The 22589-nt window shown below is 45.9% G+C and overlaps 1 protein-coding gene across 3 annotated transcripts in view; it reads right to left on the bottom strand.

The window, feature by feature from the left end:
- Positions 1-22589, bottom strand: part of NALCN (sodium leak channel, non-selective) — a 722821-nt gene that overhangs the window by 140829 nt on the left and 559403 nt on the right. For all 3 annotated transcript variants that reach the window (XM_075852442.1, XM_075852444.1, XM_075852443.1), the window contains one exon: positions 1033-1169. In XM_075852442.1, coding sequence (XP_075708557.1) covers positions 1033-1169 — 137 coding nt within the window. The remainder of the gene's footprint in view (positions 1-1032; positions 1170-22589) is intronic.

Below are 22589 nucleotides of genomic sequence, written 5' to 3'. Positions count from 1 at the left end.
ATAGACTTAGATATCGAGCCCAGGAGACAGTATCAGACACGATAGGCTTAAATACATGGCCCAGCAGACAGTATTACACATGATAGGCTTAGATACAGGGCCCAGCAGACAGTACGGGTATGTGCACATGACCTCTTTTAAGACGTAATGGAGGCGTTTTACGCCTCGAATTACGCCTGAAAAGACGGCTTCAATACGTCGGCAAACATCTGCCCATTGCCTGCAATGGGTCTTATGATGTTCTGTGCAGACGAGCTGTCATTTTACACGTCGCTGTCAAAATACGGCGCGTAAAATGACGGCTCGTTAAAAAGAAGTGCAGGACACTTCTTGGGACGTTTTTGGAGCCGTTTTCTCATAGACTCTATTGAAAATAGCTCCAAAAACGGCCGTAAAAATGCAGCGAAATACGCTGCGAAAAACGCGAGTTGCTCAAAAAACATCTGAAAATCAGGAGCTGTTTTCCCTTGTATTTTCAGACGTATTTTGTTAATCGTGTGAACATACCCTTACACACATGATAGGCATAGATATAGGGCGCAGCAGACAGAATCACACATGGTAAGCTTAGATACAGGGCCCCAGTAGACAGTATTCTTATATTTACTCTCCTCGCTACTGAGAGTGGTTCTTTTTGGCTCCGGGCGCAGTGCTGGTCTTGGCACCATTTAGCGTCAGAACGGTATGACACTGAAAGGGATCAAGACTCGCACTGCGTCCGGAGCCGACTCAGGAGCGAGAAAGATAAGTATACTGTTACTTAATTACATAGGCCACAGTTACTATAGTAATTGTGGATAGACGTGGTACGGAGGTGGCCGTGGGCGCCCTGGCTTCATGGACCTGGTAGCAATTGCGTATGCTGCAACCCCTATAGCTAGGCCACTGTAATTAACAAATAAAGTGACCACCGCTGGAACTGCCAGTCTACAAATGATTAATTTTATTAAAAAACAAAGTTATCGTGTATTCTATGTAAGAATGTCTTCTTTACAATTATAAGTCATTTTACTGGCTTCAAATAAAAATTACCTTATTTTTGGGACGGTGAAATCAGAAGGCAATTTAGAGATCTTCACCATCTGTGGCCTGTTGGGGAATTTTTCAAAGATACGTAGACGCAATGGTAGTTTTTCCTTGGTGTCGGCATTTGCTTCACTTTGTTTCAACTAAACAAGAGCATGGAAAGAAAATAATACTGAGGCACAGACCACAACAGACAGAAGATGGCAGCAAAGGTACATTGCTTTATTCACAGCCAATACTAGACATCCATGCCGTATGTTTACAATACTAAACTAAAAGGACATTGCAGACAATACATTGGATATATTATAAAAGAAATACAATACACTGATTTGCTCTGTTCGGAGTATATGTTTGTTGTTAAAATAAATGGCTGTTGCATAAACATTAACAGACGCTTAGATATGTGCAATTTGAAGATAATGTAGGCTTGTTTTGTGCTCAAAGCTGAATTTCGATTTTGTGCATCTTAGCCAGTTTTCTTTTCTCTGCCTCTCCCAGTAAAATACATTGCCATGGTCTCAAAAGCCATTCTGAGGCCCCCTTCGTATCAAGTTTATGAACTATGTTTATCGTGTACATCAGGAAACCTTTTTGGTATCCATCGGGCTGGTATAAGTCGGTATACCTTATTTTTTGAAGGATGAAAGAGCATAGCAAACTACATCCCACAAAAAAACAAAAGTATACTGTGCAGTAAGTGTTTCATTAACATAGAAGCCTATGGGTAAAGGATTCCACTGCTAGGTATCCATCACAGCTATACGTTAAAAAAATACATTGGAAAGCTCCAGTGACATAATTTATGTTACTGACGCTTCCTGCGCAGTCGCTCTGCCCGGGGACTTCGGCCCTAAGAAAGCTCCTGACACCACTGTCCATATATGGACAGTGACATCAGGAGCTTTCCCAGGGCTGGAGTCACCAGTCAGAGCGAATTTTGATGCTTCCTATGCCCAGGGACAACGGCCCAGGGGAAGCTTCTTAAGTCACTGTCCATATATGAACAGTGTTGCCAGAAGCTTCCACACTCTACTGGCAAAAGAGATCCAATGAGATGGGATATCTGCCGCCCTTGTATCTTAAAAGTGGGCATGGAACCACTCTCTCGGACTTCAGTTGCTCAAAAAGAAGTCAGATGAAAGCAGTTGTTATAACTTCAGATTTTGCTTAGAAAATCTCTTGATTTAAGGCTTTTGCCTGTAAGCAATGACTTGAGTGGCACTGGTGGAGTTGGCAAGTCTGTTATCTGTAACTTCCCTCTAGAGCAGCACATACCAGGTGCCTCTTTGTGAAACTTTGAGGCACCACAGAAAGTGCATGGAATTTCTTTTTTCCCAATCATAACCAATTTATATTGGCATAGGCTATGGTTGGATCATAAATGAAAACAGCATCATAATTGTAAGCTCATTCATGAGCACGCTGAACAGCATGATGTGCTCCATAAGCTTGCTTTCTGCCCTTGGTTTGGGCAGGAGTCTCTGCGCTTCTTAGAGCCACCTGTCTGATCTGATACTGAGAAAGCCGGGCCTGAGTTTGCTGAGGAGTTTCAGCAGCTCGAGCAGCAGTATGATGCATTTGATCAGCTTGCTATCGGGCAAGAGTTTGCTAAGGAGTCTTTGCAGCTTGTCATGCAGCTTTCCTCCTGGCCATTGGAGAGCTGCCAATTGAGGGACTTCTCTTTGGCGGCATTTTGCAAATTGAAGTTAAAGGTTGGTTGACTTCAAATTTGCTAAGCTTATATCTTGAAGGTGTAGTGGCTGACTGAGAAGCCAAGTGCAATAGACTTTAAGCGGCTTTAAGCCTCTACTGGACTTAATTTTATTTTTCAAGACTTCTAAGGCTAGATGTACACATTGTGGAATTTGGTTCAGAAAATCTGCTTCAAGAACACAGGTTAAAGCCGGGTTTACACGTAGCGTAAATACTGCAGATTTATCCACAGCATAATACAGTAGCATCAGAGCTGATGAGTTTTGAACAAATCTCATCCACACGCTGCATAAATGAATATGCGGAAAAAACACTCGGAAACTGACCTGCGGTGCGTTTTTTTAATCCACAGCATGTCAATTGTATTTGCATAATCATTGCTTATTTGCCCTCGATTTTCCCCTTTGAATTCAATGCGGAGGTAAAACCCGAAAAAAATAGCAGATGTTGCGATTTTGCAGTGGAAAAACTGCGATTCAGTAGCAAAAATCGCAAAAAAACATAATAAAACGTGCTCGGAATTATGTGCATCTTCGTGCAGGCCGACCTCCTGGGATGACGTTTCAACCCATGTGACCGCTGCAGCCTGTAATTCGCTGCAACAGTCACATGGGATAAAACGTCATTCCGTGAGGCCGGGCTGCAAGACGGCAGAGGGACGCGTCGCCATGCTATGGGTAACTATGAAACTTTTTTACATGCAGTTTTCCACAGCGGACATTTCGGCTGAAAAACTGAACAACAATTTGGTGCGTTATTTTGGCCGGAATTCCGGGTGGATACGCTGTGTGCTTTTACGCAGCGTATCTGCCCGGTGTGTACATACCAAAATGTAGCTAATACCACAGGTAAAATCCACACCTAATAGTGTGTTTTTTTATGCATTTTCAGGTGCGTTTTTTACATGTTGATGCGGAAATTGGTGCATTTTTATGCTGCGGATTTTGGTGCATTTATTTTTTTATTAAAGGCTATATGCACCTTTGAAATAATTTTTTCTTTTGTTTAATACAAATGTCTATCAGTGTGATTGGTGCAAGTTTCAAAAAACTTTTTATTAAAAATTATTTTTACTTTTTGATATACAGCTGCTTTGTATGATGTACACAGAGCACCTGTATCTAGCGCTGAAACCTGTATCTGTCAGGTCCACAGGACGGGCGGGTTAGTGTCAGTGGGTCCTGCATGTGATCGAGCTACTATCAATCACATCTAAGTTCATAACTTAGATGTGATCGATTACCGGTGGATCCTGCATGTAAAAAAATTACTGCAACGTGTATAAGAGATTTCTTAGCATCTCATTTACTTTGCTGGTACTGTATTGCGCTGTGGATTTTCAGCACGAAAATATGCGCCGCAAATCCCACTGTATTCAGGAAGATCTACCGGCAGTCCCTTCAAGATTTATGACTGAAAACTAATTTGTGAACAAAATGCATATTATGCAATGGGGATGATTTATCTAAACTGGTGTAAATGAAAAATAAAGTACTTGCTCATAGAAACCAATCAGATTCCAGCTCTCATCTTTCCAAGGCCGCTTTGAAAATGAAAGTAGTAATCTGATTGATTGCTATGGGCAATCATTCCATTAAACCTTCCCATCTAGAATTATCTAGTAAAGTGCACTGCCTGCTACTGCCAGATAAAAACATCTATACTAAAAAAGCGAATGTCTGTATTCACTTTTATAGTATTGGACTGTAATACTGTGATAATGGCTGATAGCAGAAAACAACAACCTTCCCGAACACCCGATGTAGTCTCAGGCGTTTGGATGCCTATAGAGGACTGACAAACAGACATTCACTTTTATTGTATAAATATCTCAACTAGCCTAATAACAACAAGTATGAAACAATTACATAGTAGAATTTAGTATACTTCAGAAACCAGAAGTTTATGCAAAGTCAATTTTGAAGATCATATACATAAACCTACAATGCGTCCTTACATATAAGATACAGTTTACCTTGCTCTCTGTAGGTTAGAAATCATATTCAGTAAAGTCAGCGCCGACCTTAGGGGTGTGCGACCTGTGTGTGTGTGCACAGGGCGCTGAACCCTCCCAGCATGTAGGGGCCCTGCCTCTACTCTGTTCTCTGCTCCTTACAGCATTGCAGACCTTTGGCATTCTAGCTGTTAATTTGCTGAGGTAATCGGGAGAAATTTCACCCCATGCTTCCAGAAGCCCCTCCCACAAGTTGGATTGGCTTGATGGGCACTTCTTGCGTACCATACGGTCAAGCTGCTCCCACAACAGCTCTATGGGGTTGAGATCTGGTGACTGCGCTGGCCACTCCATTACAGATAGAATACCAGCTGCCTGCTTCTTCCCTAAATAGTTCTTGCATAATTTGGAGGTGTGCTTTGGGTCATTGTCCTGTTGTAGGATGAAATTGGCTCCAATCAAGCGCTGTCCACAGGGTATGGCATGGCGTTACAAAATGGAGTGATAGCCTTCCTTATTCAAAATACCTTTTACCTTGTACAAATCTCCCACTTTACCATCACTAAAGCAACCCCAGACCATCACATTACCTCCACCATGCTTGACAGATGGCGTGATGCACTCTTCCAACATCTTTTCAGTTGTTCTGCGTCTCACAAATGTTCTTCTGTGTGATCCAAACACCTCAAATTTCGATTCGTCTGTCCATAACACTTTTTTCCAATCTTCCTCTGTCCAATGTCTGTGTGCTTTTGCCCATATTAATCTTTTCCTTTTATTAGCCAGTCTCAGATATGGCTTTTTCTTGCCACTCTGCCCTGAAGGCCAGCATCCCGGAGTCACATCTTCACTGTAGACGTTGACACTGGCGTTTTGCAGGTACTATTTAATGAAGCTGCCAGTTGAGGACCTGTGAGGCGTCTATTTCTCAAACTAGAGACTCTAATGTACTTGTCTTGTTGCTCAGTTGTGCAGCGGGGCCTCCCACTTCTCTTTCTAGTCTGGTTAGAGCCTGTTTGTGCTATCGTCTGAAGGGAGTAGTACACACCGTTGTAGGAAATCTTCAGTTTCTTGGCAATTTCTCGCATGGAATAGCCTTCATTTCTAAGAACAAGAATAAACTGTCGAGATTCACATGAAAGCTCTCTTTTTCTAGCCATTTGGAGAGTTTAATCGAGCCCACAAATGTAATGCTCCAGATTCTCAACTAGCTCAAAGGAAGGTTAGTTTTATAGCTCCTCTAAACAGCAAAACTGTTTACAGCGGTGCTAACATAATTGCACAAGGGTTTTCAAGTGTTTTCTAATCATCCATTAGCCTTCTAACACAGTTAGCAAACACAATGTACCATTAGAACACTGGAGTGATGGTTGCTGGAAATGGGCCTCTATACACCTATGTAGATATTGCATTAAAAACCAGACGTTTGCAGCTAGAATAGTCATTTAGCACATTAACAATGTATAGAGTGTATTTCTGATTAATTTAATGTTATCTTTATTGAAAAAAACTGTGCTTTTCTTTCAAAAATAAGGACATTTCTAAGTGACCCTAAACTTTTGAACGGTAGTGTATATATGTATGTGCTGTGTGTGTTTATACATGTGTGGATATAGTTATCAGAGTGTGATATCTGTGGTGATACATAGGACTGCAGATAACATCTACTGCTTTATCTTTACTCAGAGTTATCACTGTGTGTTATATGTGGTGTTACATAGGACTGCAGGTGACATCTGCTACATTATCTGTCCCCAAAGAGTTATCATTGTGTGTTATCTGTGGTATTACATAGGACTGCAGGTAAAGGCCCTTTTACTCGGGCTGATAATCGGCCGATGCAGCGAGCGCCGATCAATGAGACATTGTTGATCGGCCATCGTTTGCTTCTGTCACACGGAGCTATGGATGGGGACGAGCTATCGTTACTCTGATCGCTCGTCCCCATACATTACTATCATGTCGGCGGAGCGTCTCCCTGTTTAAACACCAAGATGTGTTGCCAAAAACGATAATATTTAACTTTTTTAAAACGATACGACCAGAGGATCATCTGCTGACAGCTGCCCTGTTTAGACAGCGCAATTATCGTCAACGAGCGTTATAAGAACTAATTATCTGCCCGATAATCACCCAGTGTAAAACCCCCTTAACACTACAACATGATCTGTACTCGGAGAGTTATCACTGTTATCTGTTGTATTACATAGGACTGCAGGTAACATCTACTACCAGGGGCGTAACTAGGAAAGACTGGATAGGAGGATAACAGGATAGGAAGTTCTCCATGTCAAACCTCGGACTTCCGGGGTCTGCGCAGTTCAATAAAAATGAAAGGAGCGCTGGTCACGCATGCGCACAAGCGCGACGGTGCACAATTAATTTCTATGGAGCTGTAGACAGACCCTGAAAGTCCGAGGTTTGTCATGGAGAACTTTGGGGGTCTTTCGGTCCCCCGTTCTCCTTATCGCTGCCAGCGATCACACATTTATCCCCTATCCTGTGGATAGGAGATGCATGTCTTTTGTAGGAACAACCCCTTCAGTGGCGTTGCGCTGTAGCAGCCTTAGCTGCTGCTAGCGGAGACTCCGTCCATGGGGGGGGGCCGTGCCTGCTGCTACAGCGGTAGTTACGCCACTGTCTACTACATTATCTGTACTCAGAGAGTTATAACTGTGTGTTATCGGTGGTGTTACATAGGACTGCAGGTAACATCTACTACATTATCTGCACTGTGTATATATGGGTATGTATGTGAATGTGTCTATTTGCTTGTATATATGTGCCTTTTAGGCTTTGTTTACATCTGTGTTGGGACTCCGTTCATGCGTTACATCGGACCTTTCCATCAGGGGAACCCATGAACGGAATCCAAACTGAAACAAACGGAAACCATACGTTTCCGTTTGCATCACCATTGATTTCAATGATGATGGATCCAGTGCAAATGGTTTCCGTTTGTCACCGTTGTTTAAGGGTTCCGTTGTTTTGATGGAATGAATAGCGCAGTTGACTATGGTATTGATTCTGTCGAAACAACAGAACCCTTAAACAACGGAGACAAATGGAAACCATTTGCACCGGATCCGTCACATTTGAAATCAATGGTGATGCAAACGGAACCTACGGTTTCCGTTTGTTTCAGTTTGGGTTCTGTTCATGGGTTCCCGTGACGGAAAGGCCCGATGGAACCCATGAACAGAGTCCTGACACAGATGTGAACTAAGTCTTATGTACTTGTATATGTTCCTGTCTGTGTATTTATGTTCCGGTGTGTGCGTCTGTATATACAGTATGTGTATGTATGTCTATATATTTATCTTCATATATGTATATATTCCAGAATGTGTGTGTATATATATTTGCCAGTTTGTCTAAATATGTCCCTCTATGTATGTACAGTTTATATGTTCCAGTATGTGTGTGTCAATATATGTGGTTAATTTTTGGTTTGTCGAGGGCAGCAATAGGGAATCCTGTACAGCGCACCATCCAACCTAAGGCCAGCCCTGAATACAGTGTATGCTTATTTATCAACAGTCAGGAGCACTAACAAATGTACACAATGTATAGCAGTTGTGCGCTGAATTTCAATGAGAATTGCCTGGATACATGCTTTACGACCGATGGCACAACACGACTCCAACTTTCTAAGGCATAGGAACAAAGGTAGCACAGTATACAGGATACAGGTAGCAGGTACGGGAACACTGGGAACAAGACAACACTAAAAGACTGTTTGCAAGACTAACACGGATAAACACAACAACGCTCAGGCAATGAGTGAAAGGGCAGAGCCCTTTTTATAGACCAGGGTAATTGATGATCATTTTCAGCACCCTACGGGACACAGCAGAATGGAGCGGAAGTGAGCACTGGCATCTCCAGAGGAGTGGTGGACTCACTTGTGTGGTTGTTGTACGAGAACTAGGCCCATGGAAGAAGCTGTACCCAATCATCATGCTGCATGCAGATGAAGTGGCGAAGATAATTCTCCATGATTTGGTTAATCCTCTCGACTTGGCCATTTGACTGGGGATGATATCATGAAGAAAAGTCCAACTTCACATCTAGGAGTTTACAGAGGGCTCTCCAGAATTTCGAGGTGAACTGAACCCCCCGATCAAACACGATATGAAGAGGCAAACCATGCAAATGGAAGATGTGCTGGATGAAGAGATTTGCGAGCCGAGGAGCAGAAGGTAGGCAGGTCAGCGGGATAAAATGAGCCATCTTCGAGAAGCGGTCCACCACCACCCAGACCGTATTGCATCCTGCAGAGGAGGTAAGATCAGTGACAAAGTCCATTGCTATATACTGCCGGGGAGCATTGGGCACAGGCAGAGGTTGGAGCAGACTGGCAGGCCTGGAGTGAGCAACTTTGTTGGAAGCACACACAGTGCAGGACGAGACAAAGTCCACAATATCTTTGGGCAGCGTGGGCCACCAGAAATGACGGGCTATCAGATCTCGGGTCTTTCGAGCACCCGCGTGCCGAGCCAGTTTGACGCTGTGACCCCCAGCAAAGGATTCTCCTCCTGTCTGCCAACCGCACAAAAGTCCTCCCTGGAGGGATGTCTCTAACTTGCAGAGTATTAGCAGAAGTAATACAGGATGGGTCAATGATACTTTGCGGAAGCTGCACGGTGTCCTCTGTTTCAAATGACCTGGACAGGGCATCGGCCCTCACATTTCTATCAGCGGGCCGGTAGTGAAGCACAAACTGGAACCGGTCGAAGAACAGTGACCACCTGGCTTGATGGTGGTTCGACCGTTGAGCCAGCTGGAGATATGTAAGGTTCTTGTAGTTGGTGTATATCACGATGGGGTGGGCTGTGCCCTCTAGCAGATGTCTCCACTCCTCCAGAGCCAATTTAATGGCCAGTAACTTCCGATCCCCAATAGAGTAATTGCGCTCTGCGGACGAAAAATGTCTAGAGTAATAGCCACACATCACTGCCTTTCCTTTAAAGCGTCTCTGGAACAGAAGTGCACCTGCACCAACAGAGGAAGCATCAACCTCCAAAAAGAACCGTCGAGAGATGTCAGGATGATGGAGGATTGAGGCTGAGGTAAAGGCATTCTTGACGCTATTAAATGCAGATTCTGCCTCTGGAGTCCACACCTTGGCATTCACACCCTCCTTGGTAAGGGTAGAGATGGGAGATGTCAATGATGAGAAGTTTGGGATAAAGTGGCGGTAGAAGTTGGCACAACCCAAAAAATGCTGTATGGACCGCAGGCCCTGAGGACGTGGCCCTTCCAGGACAGACGTTACTTTCTCAGGATCCATCTTGAGACCTTGATCCGAGATGATGTAACCCAGGAAGGGCAGAGAGTTCTTTTCAAAGACACACTTCTCCAGCTTGGCATAGAGACAATTCTCCAATAGAGTAATTGCGCTCTGCAGAGGAAAAATGTCTAGAGTAATAGCCACACATCACTGCTTTTCCTTTAAAGCGTCTCTGGAACAGAAGTGCACCTGCACCAACAGAGGAAGCGTCTACCTCCAAAAAGAACCGTCGAGAGATGTCAGGATGATGTAGGATTGAGGCTGCGGTAAAGGCATTCTTGAGGCTATTAAATGCAGATTCTGCCTCTGGAGTCCACACCTTGGCGTTCACACCCTTCTTGGTAAGGGTAGAGATGGGAGCCGTCAATGGTGAGAAGTTTGGGATAAACTGGCGGTAGAAGTTGGCAAATCCCATTCCAGGACAGACTTTAATTTCTCAGGATCCATGTTGAGACCTTGATCCGAGATGATGTAACCCAGGAAGGGCAGAGAGTTCTTTTCAAAGACGCACTTCTCCAGCTTGGCATAGAGACAATTCTCCCTTCATCGTAGTAGAATATTACGAACATGCCTCCTAGGAGTCATCGGATCTGGAGAGAAAATCATAATGTCATCGAGATAGACCACAACACAGACATAGAGCAGATCTCGGGAGATATTTTTGACGAATTCCTGGAAGACCGCGGGAGAGTTACACAGACCGAAGGGCATCACCATGTATTCGTAGTGCCCGTCTTGAGTGTTAAACGCCGTCTTCCACTCATCACCTTGATGGATTCGGATCAAATTTTAAGCCCCTAGCAAGTCTATTTTAGAGAAGTTCTTGGCTCCTCGCATGCAGTCAAATAGTTCAGAAATTAGTGGCAACGGATATTTGTTCTTCACCGTGACTTCATTGAGACCATGTTAGTCAATGCAAGGCCAAAGAGATCAGTCTTTTTTTCTTGACAAAGAAAAACCCGGCCCCGGCTGGGGAGAAGGATTTTCGTATGTAACCCCTCTCTAGGTTCTGCTTGATATAGGCCGACATAGACTGTTTTTCTGGCAGGGAGAGAGGGTATACCCGACCATGGGTAGGGGACGCATTTGGAACCAGTTCAATAGGATAGTCATAAGCCCGGTGTGTAGGAAGCATCTCAGCATCCTTCTTGCTGAAGACATCCACAAACTGAGAGAAATGAGCGGGTAATCCTGCCAATGACTGAGGCAGAGGAGGCTGGACAGGATGGATCTGTAACAGACAGCAGTTGTGACATTTGGAGCCCCGTTGGAGAACTTCTCCGGAACTCCAGTCCAGGATTGGGGCATGTAGTCCGAACCAAGGCAGGCCCAGTGTTACGTAGGATACGTGGATCCACTGGTCCGTACCGCCTTGACGGTATGGCAGCTGGCCAACAAGACACAGGAGGAAGTCTATAGTTCTATAGGTGTACCTGTGGTAACTCTCGAACAGTAGCAGACAGGCTCAGACAGACATTAGGCAGCAGGCAGGCACCAAGGTTGGTGTAGCGGAGCAGGCGTAGAGTCGGTGCAGTACAACTCAAATACCACACAACACTTTAGACCAGTATAACACGGGATACAGGTACAGGTAGCAGGAATGGGGAACACTGGGAACTGGAAGACACTTAGGAGACTATTTGCATAGACAAACACAGGATAACGACAACAAGGCTCAGGCGAGGCAGGAAGGGGCTGGGCACCTCTTATTTTCCAGGGTGCTCATGGGCTAATTTTAACTTTAACTCAGGTGCGCGCGCACGCTCGTGCCCGCACTTGGAGCTGTTTCAGGCCTAGTCAGTAAGGGGTTAAATGTTTACAGTGAATGCATTGTATAGTCAACAAATAGCAGGATAAACATTATATGGAATAAGTCCATTCAAACATACAAAACAAGCAGTCATACCTCTCAGCAGTTGTACTAATAGTCACTGCTAAATCTGGAAAATGAAGGGCTATGATGTAGCATAATTTTTTCCACTTTTTCTTCCAGGCAATTTATAACCAGAAATTACTACTGGATATAATTAATGCACTTTATCTTCACTTTTCAGTGCACACATGTCTTTGTCTTGCATTCAATTTTATTCTACAAACACATGATAAGGTGAGCAGTCCACAGATTATAAACTACTAATCTAATTTATTCTGGAGTTATTGAACTATAAAATAGAGTTATCTTACTTCTGTCAAGCCTTAACAATGTGGCATCTTGGAATACCTAGAAAATATGCCTGTGCCCCAAAGGAATTTAGAAAAATAAAAGGATATAATAGTGGAGCATATTAAAATATGCAAGCACCTTTCAATCCCTTTTGCTAAAAATAAGAGAGGAAATAATAAAGGCAGAATTATTGGTTCAGTGAGGTTCTCACAGCTCAGTAATTCTGTTCTGGGCTTATACAGCTTAATTGACAAGCTCATTATCATTGTGGTTGTGATTAAATGCTCCATTGCCATTTCAAGGATTATAAGAATTCCCTGCTGAGCGCCACATTTCAGGAAGAATATGGAGAACTGCAGCTCTATAATGATGAACACACACTACAAGTTTGCTTAAAATAAAAGTAATACTTCAGTTCTTATTACTAAATGTGGTGCATCAATTTTGCTTTGCATCTATCTATAGCACTGGAAAAATCTAAAAAAAGTAAACTATACTCAACATGTTTGTATTACAAACCCATTGGAATATTCAATTGTCTTTAGATTGAATTACAGAAAAACTAAGTATTCAAAGAAAAATTAATGTTATACATTTTATGATGGCCTATCCTCAAGTTAGGCTCACTTAAATGGGAGAAAAGGCTGCAAAACCTATGAATCGCCGCTAAATGTGTGTCGGCGATTCACAGTGAGCAAAAGAAATGAAGGGGAAGCAGCGTTCGTACGAGCGCTGCGGCCCTTTCAAAACAGCTGATCGGCGGGGTTCCCGGCAATCGGACCCCGACCCATCGGCTAACGATGGCCTATCCTGAGGATAGGCCATAAATTTTTGGGGCTGGAAAACCCCTTTAAGGGCTCATGCAAAGGACCATAATATAGCACTCATAGGTGTGACCTAATGTACCGCTGTATGCCTCCTACATTTTATACAGGGTCATAGGGAGTTTTTTCTGTCACATTCAAGGCATGCTCCATAAGACACCGAATAAAGCAATGCTTGTAGGGGAGAATATCTCAGTAATATGGTGCCGTACGGAGGCACCATATGACAGCATATAGAGTGACTACGCTTTTGTGGTATGGAGCGACAGGCACATACACCACATGCCTCCACACAGGCTCCATGCACACAGCTCTTCTGTGTGCATGACGGCTAACTCACAGAGAATTACCTAGCGGGATAAATTGTAACCAACTGCAGCTTTGTGAAAAGCACAAGTTCTTAGCCTCCAGAAGTAAACAAGAATGGTATCATTCACTGGCACCAAGCAGATATCTTGCATATGGTGGGGAATCGAAACACAACATTTATTAGAAAGTTGCAGAATGCTTCATTATACACTAATTAAACTTTATTTACATAAGACTAGACAATCCCTTTAAAGGAATCTTCGGACAAAATAAATTTATGGTATAGTCATAGGATATACCATAAATGTCTGACTGGTAGGGTCCCAGCATTTGTACTCCCATCTATCAGAAATGTATGGCATATACTATCGATAGGCCATAAATTTATATAATCAAAATACCCTTTATTTGTGTATCCAATTACTTTTTGATATAATGCTTGTCATCTTGGTCACTCAAGCCAACTAACAGGATAATTCCTGGCTTCAATAAAGCTGGAATAATTCACGTCACTTGTCATTTTTCCAACCACATCTTCGCCAGCAAACAGCTATTTTAAATTTGACGAACATTCCTATAATACAACAATTGGCCATAATCAGCTTTGGTATGTCAGCAGGTTTCTAACTTAAATAACAGGGATACAGTTTAGATTTCAATAAAAATCTGGATGGAGCTTATAATAAAGGACCATCGATTTCTATGAAGCGTAGAGATGTACCGTATGGCATAAAACTAATAAATTTACATGACGTTGTGGTCAGTATAATCGATGATATGGTCTATATAAGAAGTACCAAAACCTAAAAAAATATTTCACATTTTAGTCCTCGCATCAAACTGCATTACCCATGTTGTACTGTAGGCCAAATAGTTCCAACACGGAAATATCATCCAGTACTACAGCAATTCCAAAACCAATATTTCAGGCACAGTGCCTCCATAATACAACTATAATGCATTGTTCTCCTGTACTGCTCTCTATTAACAGGGACTTATATTTAAACAGCCAATCAGCATCCACTCCATCCATCTTCGCCTGTGCCAATCTCAATAGTCCAAGCACTGGACGATTATATCTATCAGAATCGATCTTTGTTTGATCTCTTCTATCAGGGCAGTTGTGACATTCCAGGACAGTGCCAGAAATTGGTGATTGTCACTCAGAATCCTGCATACATGTTTGTCATAGGGTAGGACAGTCAAGAGCTGAAAGAAAATCTCAAATGTGAAAATGGTAACCAAGAATACACACTTAAAACTATAATGGCAATTTACTGGCTGGAGCAAGAAACAAACAAAAATAATAATAAAAATAATAATAAAAAAATGAATTATTTTTTACAGTGTTACAATATAGAAATGTCTATTGTTATTAATATAATAATAATAGTAGTAGTATTAATAATAATAAACAATACTACATAGAATATTTCCATGACTCAAATAAGTCGAATCACTTCTCCCCTTATGTAATACTACCCTTCCCAAAGCAGACACTGAAACAGAGTTGGATTTTTATGGCCACAGCAGCCGTTTATTATTTAAATAACAATGAATTTTTTAAATACCATAACTTTTTAATCCCCAAAAAGGGATTCATCATAACATTAAATAACCCACTGTGACCCTATCAGGGTCACAACATTATTAACCAACCAGAATGACAGGGGCAAGTCCTTGAAGCCACCGATACTTAATTTTGGCCATCTGCCCACCAATACCTTACCACCAGCCGTAACCCGGCCCGGGGGCACCAATTACCTTTTGCAGATGACCACCATATATATAACCCAGCTTTCAAAAAGGGGTAACACCCTAAGAAGCCGACAAATTGGGGGTGCATCCCGTGATGCATTCCCCCCCCACCACTTATTACGACCTACTTCAAGGACTCCCCCCCGCAGCTGCAATGACAAAATTAACCTCCCCGTAGATATACTTTAATATGCAAGTAATAACTGCTGACAATAACCACCACCCGCAGAAACCTTCTGCCGCGATCAACCACTCCACATCAGGGCGGGCGGGCGGGAACATGCTCCTGCTTCTGTGTCCTGGCGAAGAGAGAGAAGAGCACAACAGGAAACAGGTACCTCCCCTTCAATCCCCACCCCTACTTCCCTCAAGCCCTCCTACTATCCTTACCCGACTCCCATAGGCCAGCCAACTCTGATTCCCTCCCAACTATTCCAGTCATGGAGGCCTCCCCTTATTTTTCTTTTTGGTCTGCAGTACGGCCTCTTCTTGACTCAAATAAGTCGAGTCACTTCTCCCCTTATGTAATACTACCCTTCCCAAAGCAGACACTGAAACAGAGTTGGATTTTTATGGCCACAGCAGCCGTTTATTATTTAAATAACAATGAATTTTTTAAATACCATAACTTTTTAATCCCCAAAAAGGGATTCATCATAACATTAAATAACCCACTGTGACCCTATCAGGGTCACAACATTATTAACCAACCAGAATGACAGGGGCAAGTCCTTGAAGCCACCGATACTTAATTTTGGCCATCTGCCCACCAATACCTTACCACCAGCCGTAACCCGGCCCGGGGGCACCAATTACCTTTTGCAGATGACCACCATATATATAACCCAGCTTTCAAAAAGGGGTAACACCCTAAGAAGCCGACAAATTGGGGGTGCATCCCGTGATGCATTCCCCCCCACCACTTATTACGACCTACTTCAAGGACTCCCCCCCGCCAAAGCGAAACAGGCCTTGACCACCTCACGCCTGCGAGCTCCTCCACACTCCCACCGCTCGCTCAATTCCATCGGTCAAAGCCAGACTCCACATATCCATCCCCACCTCATTGAGGTGCACACCATCCTCTCTCCAATACCTGCCTGTCCCAGCCTCCAAATCCCAGTGGCGCACCGCAACCCCACCATTACGTGCCACGAAGCTCGATATGGCCCTGTTAGCCTTAATGCGAGCCTTGTTAATATTTTCCACCGAACGGGCCATCCGCCAGCTCTTCCTAGGAACAATCTCAGACCACACCGTCACCAACTAAGGATAAGTTGCCCATAAGCAGAGCAAATCGTGCTTGACGTCCCGTACCAACTCCCGGAAAGGGCGTATGGCCAAATCGTTGCCTCCCACATGCAACACCAGCACCTCCGGCGCCCTGTCAAGCAGTACAAAATTGTGAAACTCGGGCAATACCCTGTTCCATGTCATTCCCCGTATACCCATCCACCTCACAACCGCCGCGTCCCGCGGAATCCTGAGCTGTCGACCGTCCGGCCGTACATCTGCGCGAAGGGCACCCCAGTACACAAAAGAATGTCCCATAATCCACACCATGCATGAGTCACGGCCTGCAAAACAAATGAAGAACATACACGCACCACCTCTTGCTGCTGCGCACCATTAATACTCAGGCGGAAACGCACGCACCCGGAACATGCTATACATCGACATATCACAACATGTTCAAGCGCACATAAGAACGGAAACGCGCCGACTCCCAACGCCCTATCCGCTGCACGCCTGCATCATCTAAACCCCATCTCACCGCCTCCGTCGCTGCCCCTATACGGAAAGAATGAGACGAGTATTGCTCTGCCTGCACCCCACTAGCCACAAGACACTTTTTGAAAACCGAAATAAACTGATACCGCGACAGGAACGAGCCATCCGCGTGCCGCAGCAACGGCCCGTCCGAGAGATCCAAACCCACCAAGTACTCCTTGGCACACAACACTGGACAAACCGGATTCTTTGGGACCGCCAACAAAACCACTCGACGTCCCGCCCCTCCTTGATCCGTTTTCGACCGACGCAACACTATCTCCACCCTGTCTTCATACAAATCGACATTATCCTGCAGCAAGCCCCCCGCTTTTACTGAACTGGGGGAAACCAATTCCCCTACCCGAAAAGCTCCAAAAAAGGCTAACGCAAAAGCCAACCGGAAAAGCTTGCTCTCATACTCTGAACGACACACCTGCCACACCACCACCTCCAGGGAACACAACAATTGAAATGACACGGGACGCCTCTTATCCCTCACCACTACACCCCGTCTCAGCCCCTTCAATGCCTGGCCCACCAAGAAACGCTTCGTGATATCTACCAACCCCCGTAACTTACAACCGAAAGCAATGGCCGCCACGAAGCGATTAACCTTAGCGACCGTGCAACCCCGGGCAAACGCATCCCCCAACCAAAACAGCAAGGCCACCATCCTATCATCATCCGAGCACACATCACCCAAAGATCTCACCCACTCCTCACATTGCCTCCATCCAGCAGCATACGATGACCACGTCGCACTGGCCAGTGAACGTTTAATCAATGCACCTGCCGCCTGGATACCAGCTCCCACAGATGACTGGGACAGTCCACCCCCGTTAACTCCGCGTCCGGGACCAGCTGCCGGAAACGATCCCACTGCGAGCGAGAAAGCGCGTCAGCAATACAATTCTCTACCCCGGGAAGATGCACCGCCACCACCCACGCATTTAAACTCAAACAGGCAAGCACCAACTGACGCAACAAGCGAACCACCGGAGGGGACGACGCCGAAGTATTATTTATAGCCATCACCACCCCCAAATTGTCGCAATGAAAACGCACTTTTTTTGTCCCGGAACCTGTCTCCCCAAATGGTGACCGCCACCACGATGGGAAACAGTTAGAGTAGGGCCAAGTTATGCGTCAGTCCCGCCTCCACCCATGCAACCGGCCATTTTCCCGCGCACCATTGACCTTTAAAGAACGCCCCGAACCCCACCGCCCCAGACGCGTCAGTAAACAATTCCAAATCGAAGCTATCCAACGCCCGGGACATCCAAAGAGAGCGCCCATTATACTGTGCCAGAAAATGGAGCCAGACCTGTAAATCCTCCCTGTGCTCTGCCGCCAGACGAATGAAATGATGGGGTTCCCGAACCCCCGCCGTCGCCGCTGCCAACCGCCGACAAAAAACCCTGCCCATCGGCATGATGCGGCAAGCAAAATTCAACTTCCCCAATAAGGACTGCAATTCACGTAGTGTAATTTTCCTAATCCGACACGCTCGCTCCACTACCAACCGCAAATCCCCCAACTTATCCTCCGGCAATCTGCACTCCATTGCTACGGAGTCGATTGTAATTCCCAAAAAACAAATGGTCGTCACCGGACCCTCAGTTTTTTCCACAGCCAAGGGTACACCGAACTCCCTTGACACCCAATTGACCGTCTCCAACAAATTTGCGCAAACCCCCGAACACGACGGGCCAACGCACAAGAAATCGTCGAGATAATGAATAACTGATTCCACCCCCGCGACCTCCCTGACTACCCATTCCAAAAAAGAACTAAACACCTCAAAGTACGCGCACGACAACGAACAACCCATGGGAAGGCATCGATCAATGTAGTAATCCCCGTCCCAATAACACCCCAACAACCTCTGGCTGTCCGGATGAACCGGCAACAAACGGAACGCCGCTTGAATATCAGTTTTAGCCATCAGAGCTCCTCTTCCGTAACCACGTACCAACGCTACCGCCGCATCAAACGACGTGTAGACCACAGAACAGAGATCCTGGTCAATGCCATCATTAACCGACGCCCACTTCGGGAAGGACAAATGCTGAATGAGCCGGAATTTGTTACCTTCTCGTTTCGGAACCACCCCTAACGGTGACACCACCAAACCCGGAACTGGGATCGTGCTAAAAGGGCCCGCCATTCTGCCCAGATCAATCTCCTTCCGGATTTTTTCCGAGACTACCCCCGCATGCTGATATGCCGACTTAAGGTTGCGCTGCGTGAAAGGGACCTCATGCGAAGGGGGCGGAATAACAAAACCGGAACCAAAACCTAAACTAATCAACCGCGCCCCCTCCTTATTGGGGTACCTACTTAGAAAGGGGGCCATCTTTATGAGTTTCACCGGAGTCTCCCCCATAACCAGACGCACCGCTGGCTCCCCCTTGTCGTTTACCCTTTTTAAAACATTTAGACGCTCCATGTGACTGCCCGCTGCAATGTGAACACGCATGCTTGAATTTACACGCCACTCCAAATTTGCACTGCCCCTCATTGAACTGCCAACACGTCCCAAATTTGGAACCTGAGGCCTGACTACCTCCGCCGGAAGTTCCTGCTGCGTTCCCGCTCCCGGGAAAGTACTGCCCCTGCTTATAAAGTGCCGTCACTTTCAACCATAAGGCTATGTCCTTATGGTCCCACCGTATATTCGGCCGCACCGCTTTCCGCTGCCGAAACTGCTCATCGTAACGAAGCCAGGCCTGGCCCCCATAAACCCGATGCGCCTCCCCCACCGCATCCAAATAACAAAACAAGCCGGAACAATTATCTGGCGCCTTTTCCCCAATAACACTCGCCAAAATTGCAAAAGCCTGCATCCAATTGACGAACGTTTTTGGAATCAACCTGTACCGTCTTTTTTCTTCCTCATCCTTTTTTGTTTCATCCCGCTTCACCTTATCTAAATTAAACTTCTCCAGCGGAAGCAAGGAAAAAATCTCCACATACTCGTCTTTCCAAATCCTTTCCTTTACCTCCTGCTTTAAATGCGCCCCTAACGGGCCCTCATAACAAACGTAAACCTCCCCGCGTGCACGATCATCAAGACGCACCCTATCTACCTCCTTTGGCGAGTCTGTTTGAACCGCCGCTGCCACTGCCACCGCTGCCCCCGCGGTTAACCCCCCACCGTTTTGAAGAACCGGAGCGCTTCCAACACTGCCCCCCCACACCGCGGCCGGCGCCACACCCGACGGTTCTTGGGAAGGGAAACCGCCTAGCCGCCCCACCAACACTTTTAAACATCCCACTAACTCCGCCAAACTATCCCCCGCACCCGCCTGTAACGCCGGGACCCCCGACTCCGCCGCGACGCCCGCCGACGCGACACCCTCTACACCGATACCCGACATCAATAAAGCTGGAAATGGTAACGTAGGTGTCAACTCACCAGGCTGCCCAGGGGCTGTGAACCCGTCAGCCGGACCCCCATGTCCACGTGGAGAGGCCCGCCGCTCACCGTCCTCCAATGCTCCGGACTCCCTCTGGTGCTGTCCGCATTGGCAATGTGTGCACGGGGAATTCCGATTTCCGTCTGAGAAAAGGGGGGGTGACATCACATCATCCAATTGGCCGAGCTCCAGTTCATGCCTCGTCCGTCCCGCTGAACCAGCTCCAAGCTGTTCCGTCCCTGGCACTCCAACCACCGACCTCATCCTGCGTCCTCTGCTCATCTCCACCTCCGCTGCCCGCTCGACGACACCATGAGCCGACCCTCTGGCTGGCACATCGCCATGCAGGGTCGCCGTTGCCCTTCCGCCACGTACTGAAGAAGGAGGGGGTGTGACCGGAAGTGAAGGCCGCGTCCTCCTCGCCGCTGCCGCCGGGCGCTGCCGCGTTTTGGGATTCCTCCCAGGACCAGACGAAAGAGCAGCGGCAGGCCGCCCTGGGGTCTGGCCTGCAGGGTCCACTGAGGGGCTCCTCTTGCACCGCCGCGCCCGCGGGATGTCTTCAGGACTCAGCCTTGCGGGCGGGCGCGAGCGCCTCGTGCTGCGCGTCACGCCGGGAGTGCCAGCCCTGGCCTGAGTCATGGGGGAAACGGGCTCTCCTCTTCTCCTGCCCGACCCCTTGGTACGCCGGTCCTGTACCTCGGCCTGCTCCAGCAGCCCCGAGACCACCGGCATGACAGAGCGCTCCCCGCTTGCTCCCGACGACTCTGCTCGCTCCTGGACCGGAGCGCCCGATTGTCCCTGCAGCAGCGTCGCCACTCGTGCTCCGAGCCATCCAGGACCCTGAGAGGCTGCCGCGGCCCGCAACAGCTCCATAGCCTCCTCGTCAGACGCAGCAGGGATAAAAGACATGCTCCTGCTTCTGTGTCCTGGCAAAGAGAGAGAAGAGCACAACAGGAAACAGGTACCTCCCCTTCAATCCCCACCCCTACTTCCCTCAAGCCCTCCTACTATCCTTACCCGACTCCCATAGGCCAGCCAACTCTGATTCCCTCCCAACTATTCCAGTCATGGAGGCCTCCCCTTATTTTTCTTTTTGGTCTGCAGTACGGCCTCTTCTCTACATTCAGAAAAAAACAATTATTTACATGCACTAATCCCTGAGGCCCCATGTACACGACCCTAGAAAAACTCTGTAATTTCGGACCGCAATACGGTCCGCAATTACGGACCCGTCTGGTTCTATTGGCAGCGGACACCTTTCCGTACTGCTATGGAAAGGTGTCCGTGCTGTAGAACCATGCCGGGAATTATGGAGCATGTCCTACTTTTCGATGTTTACATGCCGTGCTCCCATACTTTTACGGGCACGGCCGTGTGCATGAGGCCTTATATAGTGGGGAAAAAGCAGCAGACTGTACACATACTGCATGTACAACTGATTAAATGTACAGATTAAATCTATAATACAATAATATCGCTCTGCGTAGGTTTTATTAATCACTTCAGTGTTACAAGCAATTGTAGTGCCCGATTATAATCAAATCCACCATTTCAGTATTTTCAAGAATCAAATGGATTGTTCTTTTACTCATTGGTTATAATGCAAAAAATGATTAGATACAATAAAAAGTAAATATAATGCTTTAAGTATGCAATAAAGCAACAGAAAATTACCATGCAATGCTAAGAATCAGTATCAAAATCACTTTATTTGCAGGTAGCAATTCACGCATTAGGTATTGCTCATATTTTAATGGACGACATAATTGAACAAAGAAGAATAGAGCTGATATAACACAAAGAAAAGGTAATTACTAAAAATGTGACAAAACAGGAGATATCACAGGAAATGAAATACAGCATTTCAAGGCTGAATAGGAATTTTAGAAATGTTTCTTTATGGAATACAGCTTAATAGACGTTAACAAAAGATGATAATGGAAATGTTAGCACGTTATAATTATTTACCCTAGCTATCTTCACATGGAAATTAGGAACAAGGATTGAATTCCCAAGATGGTAATAAGCTATTGTAGGATTAAATAGTTCAAGCTACTGAGGGCACATTCAGACGTGGCGGAATTGCTGTGGAATTTCGCTGCGGACAGTCTGCAGTGGAATTCTCCAGCGACCGTTTTTTACATTTGTTTCAATACATTTTTAGACAGGTTAGTTCAGACGTTGCGGAAAACTCCGCTGCGGATCATAGGCTGCGGTGCGGAATTTTCCCTCTTCAGCATGCACTGTCTGTTGCAGAGAAGAAGCGGAATTTCACTGCGTATTTCAGCCTTTGCAATGCAAAAACTGAAATCTGTGGCAAGTCCGCTGTGTTTTCTGCAACGTCTGAATTACC

The sequence above is a fragment of the Rhinoderma darwinii genome, chromosome 2, assembly GCF_050947455.1.
Source record: "Rhinoderma darwinii isolate aRhiDar2 chromosome 2, aRhiDar2.hap1, whole genome shotgun sequence".
NCBI classification, from domain to species: domain Eukaryota; kingdom Metazoa; phylum Chordata; class Amphibia; order Anura; family Rhinodermatidae; genus Rhinoderma; species Rhinoderma darwinii.
This window is presented reverse-complemented; position numbering and strand designations above follow the sequence as displayed.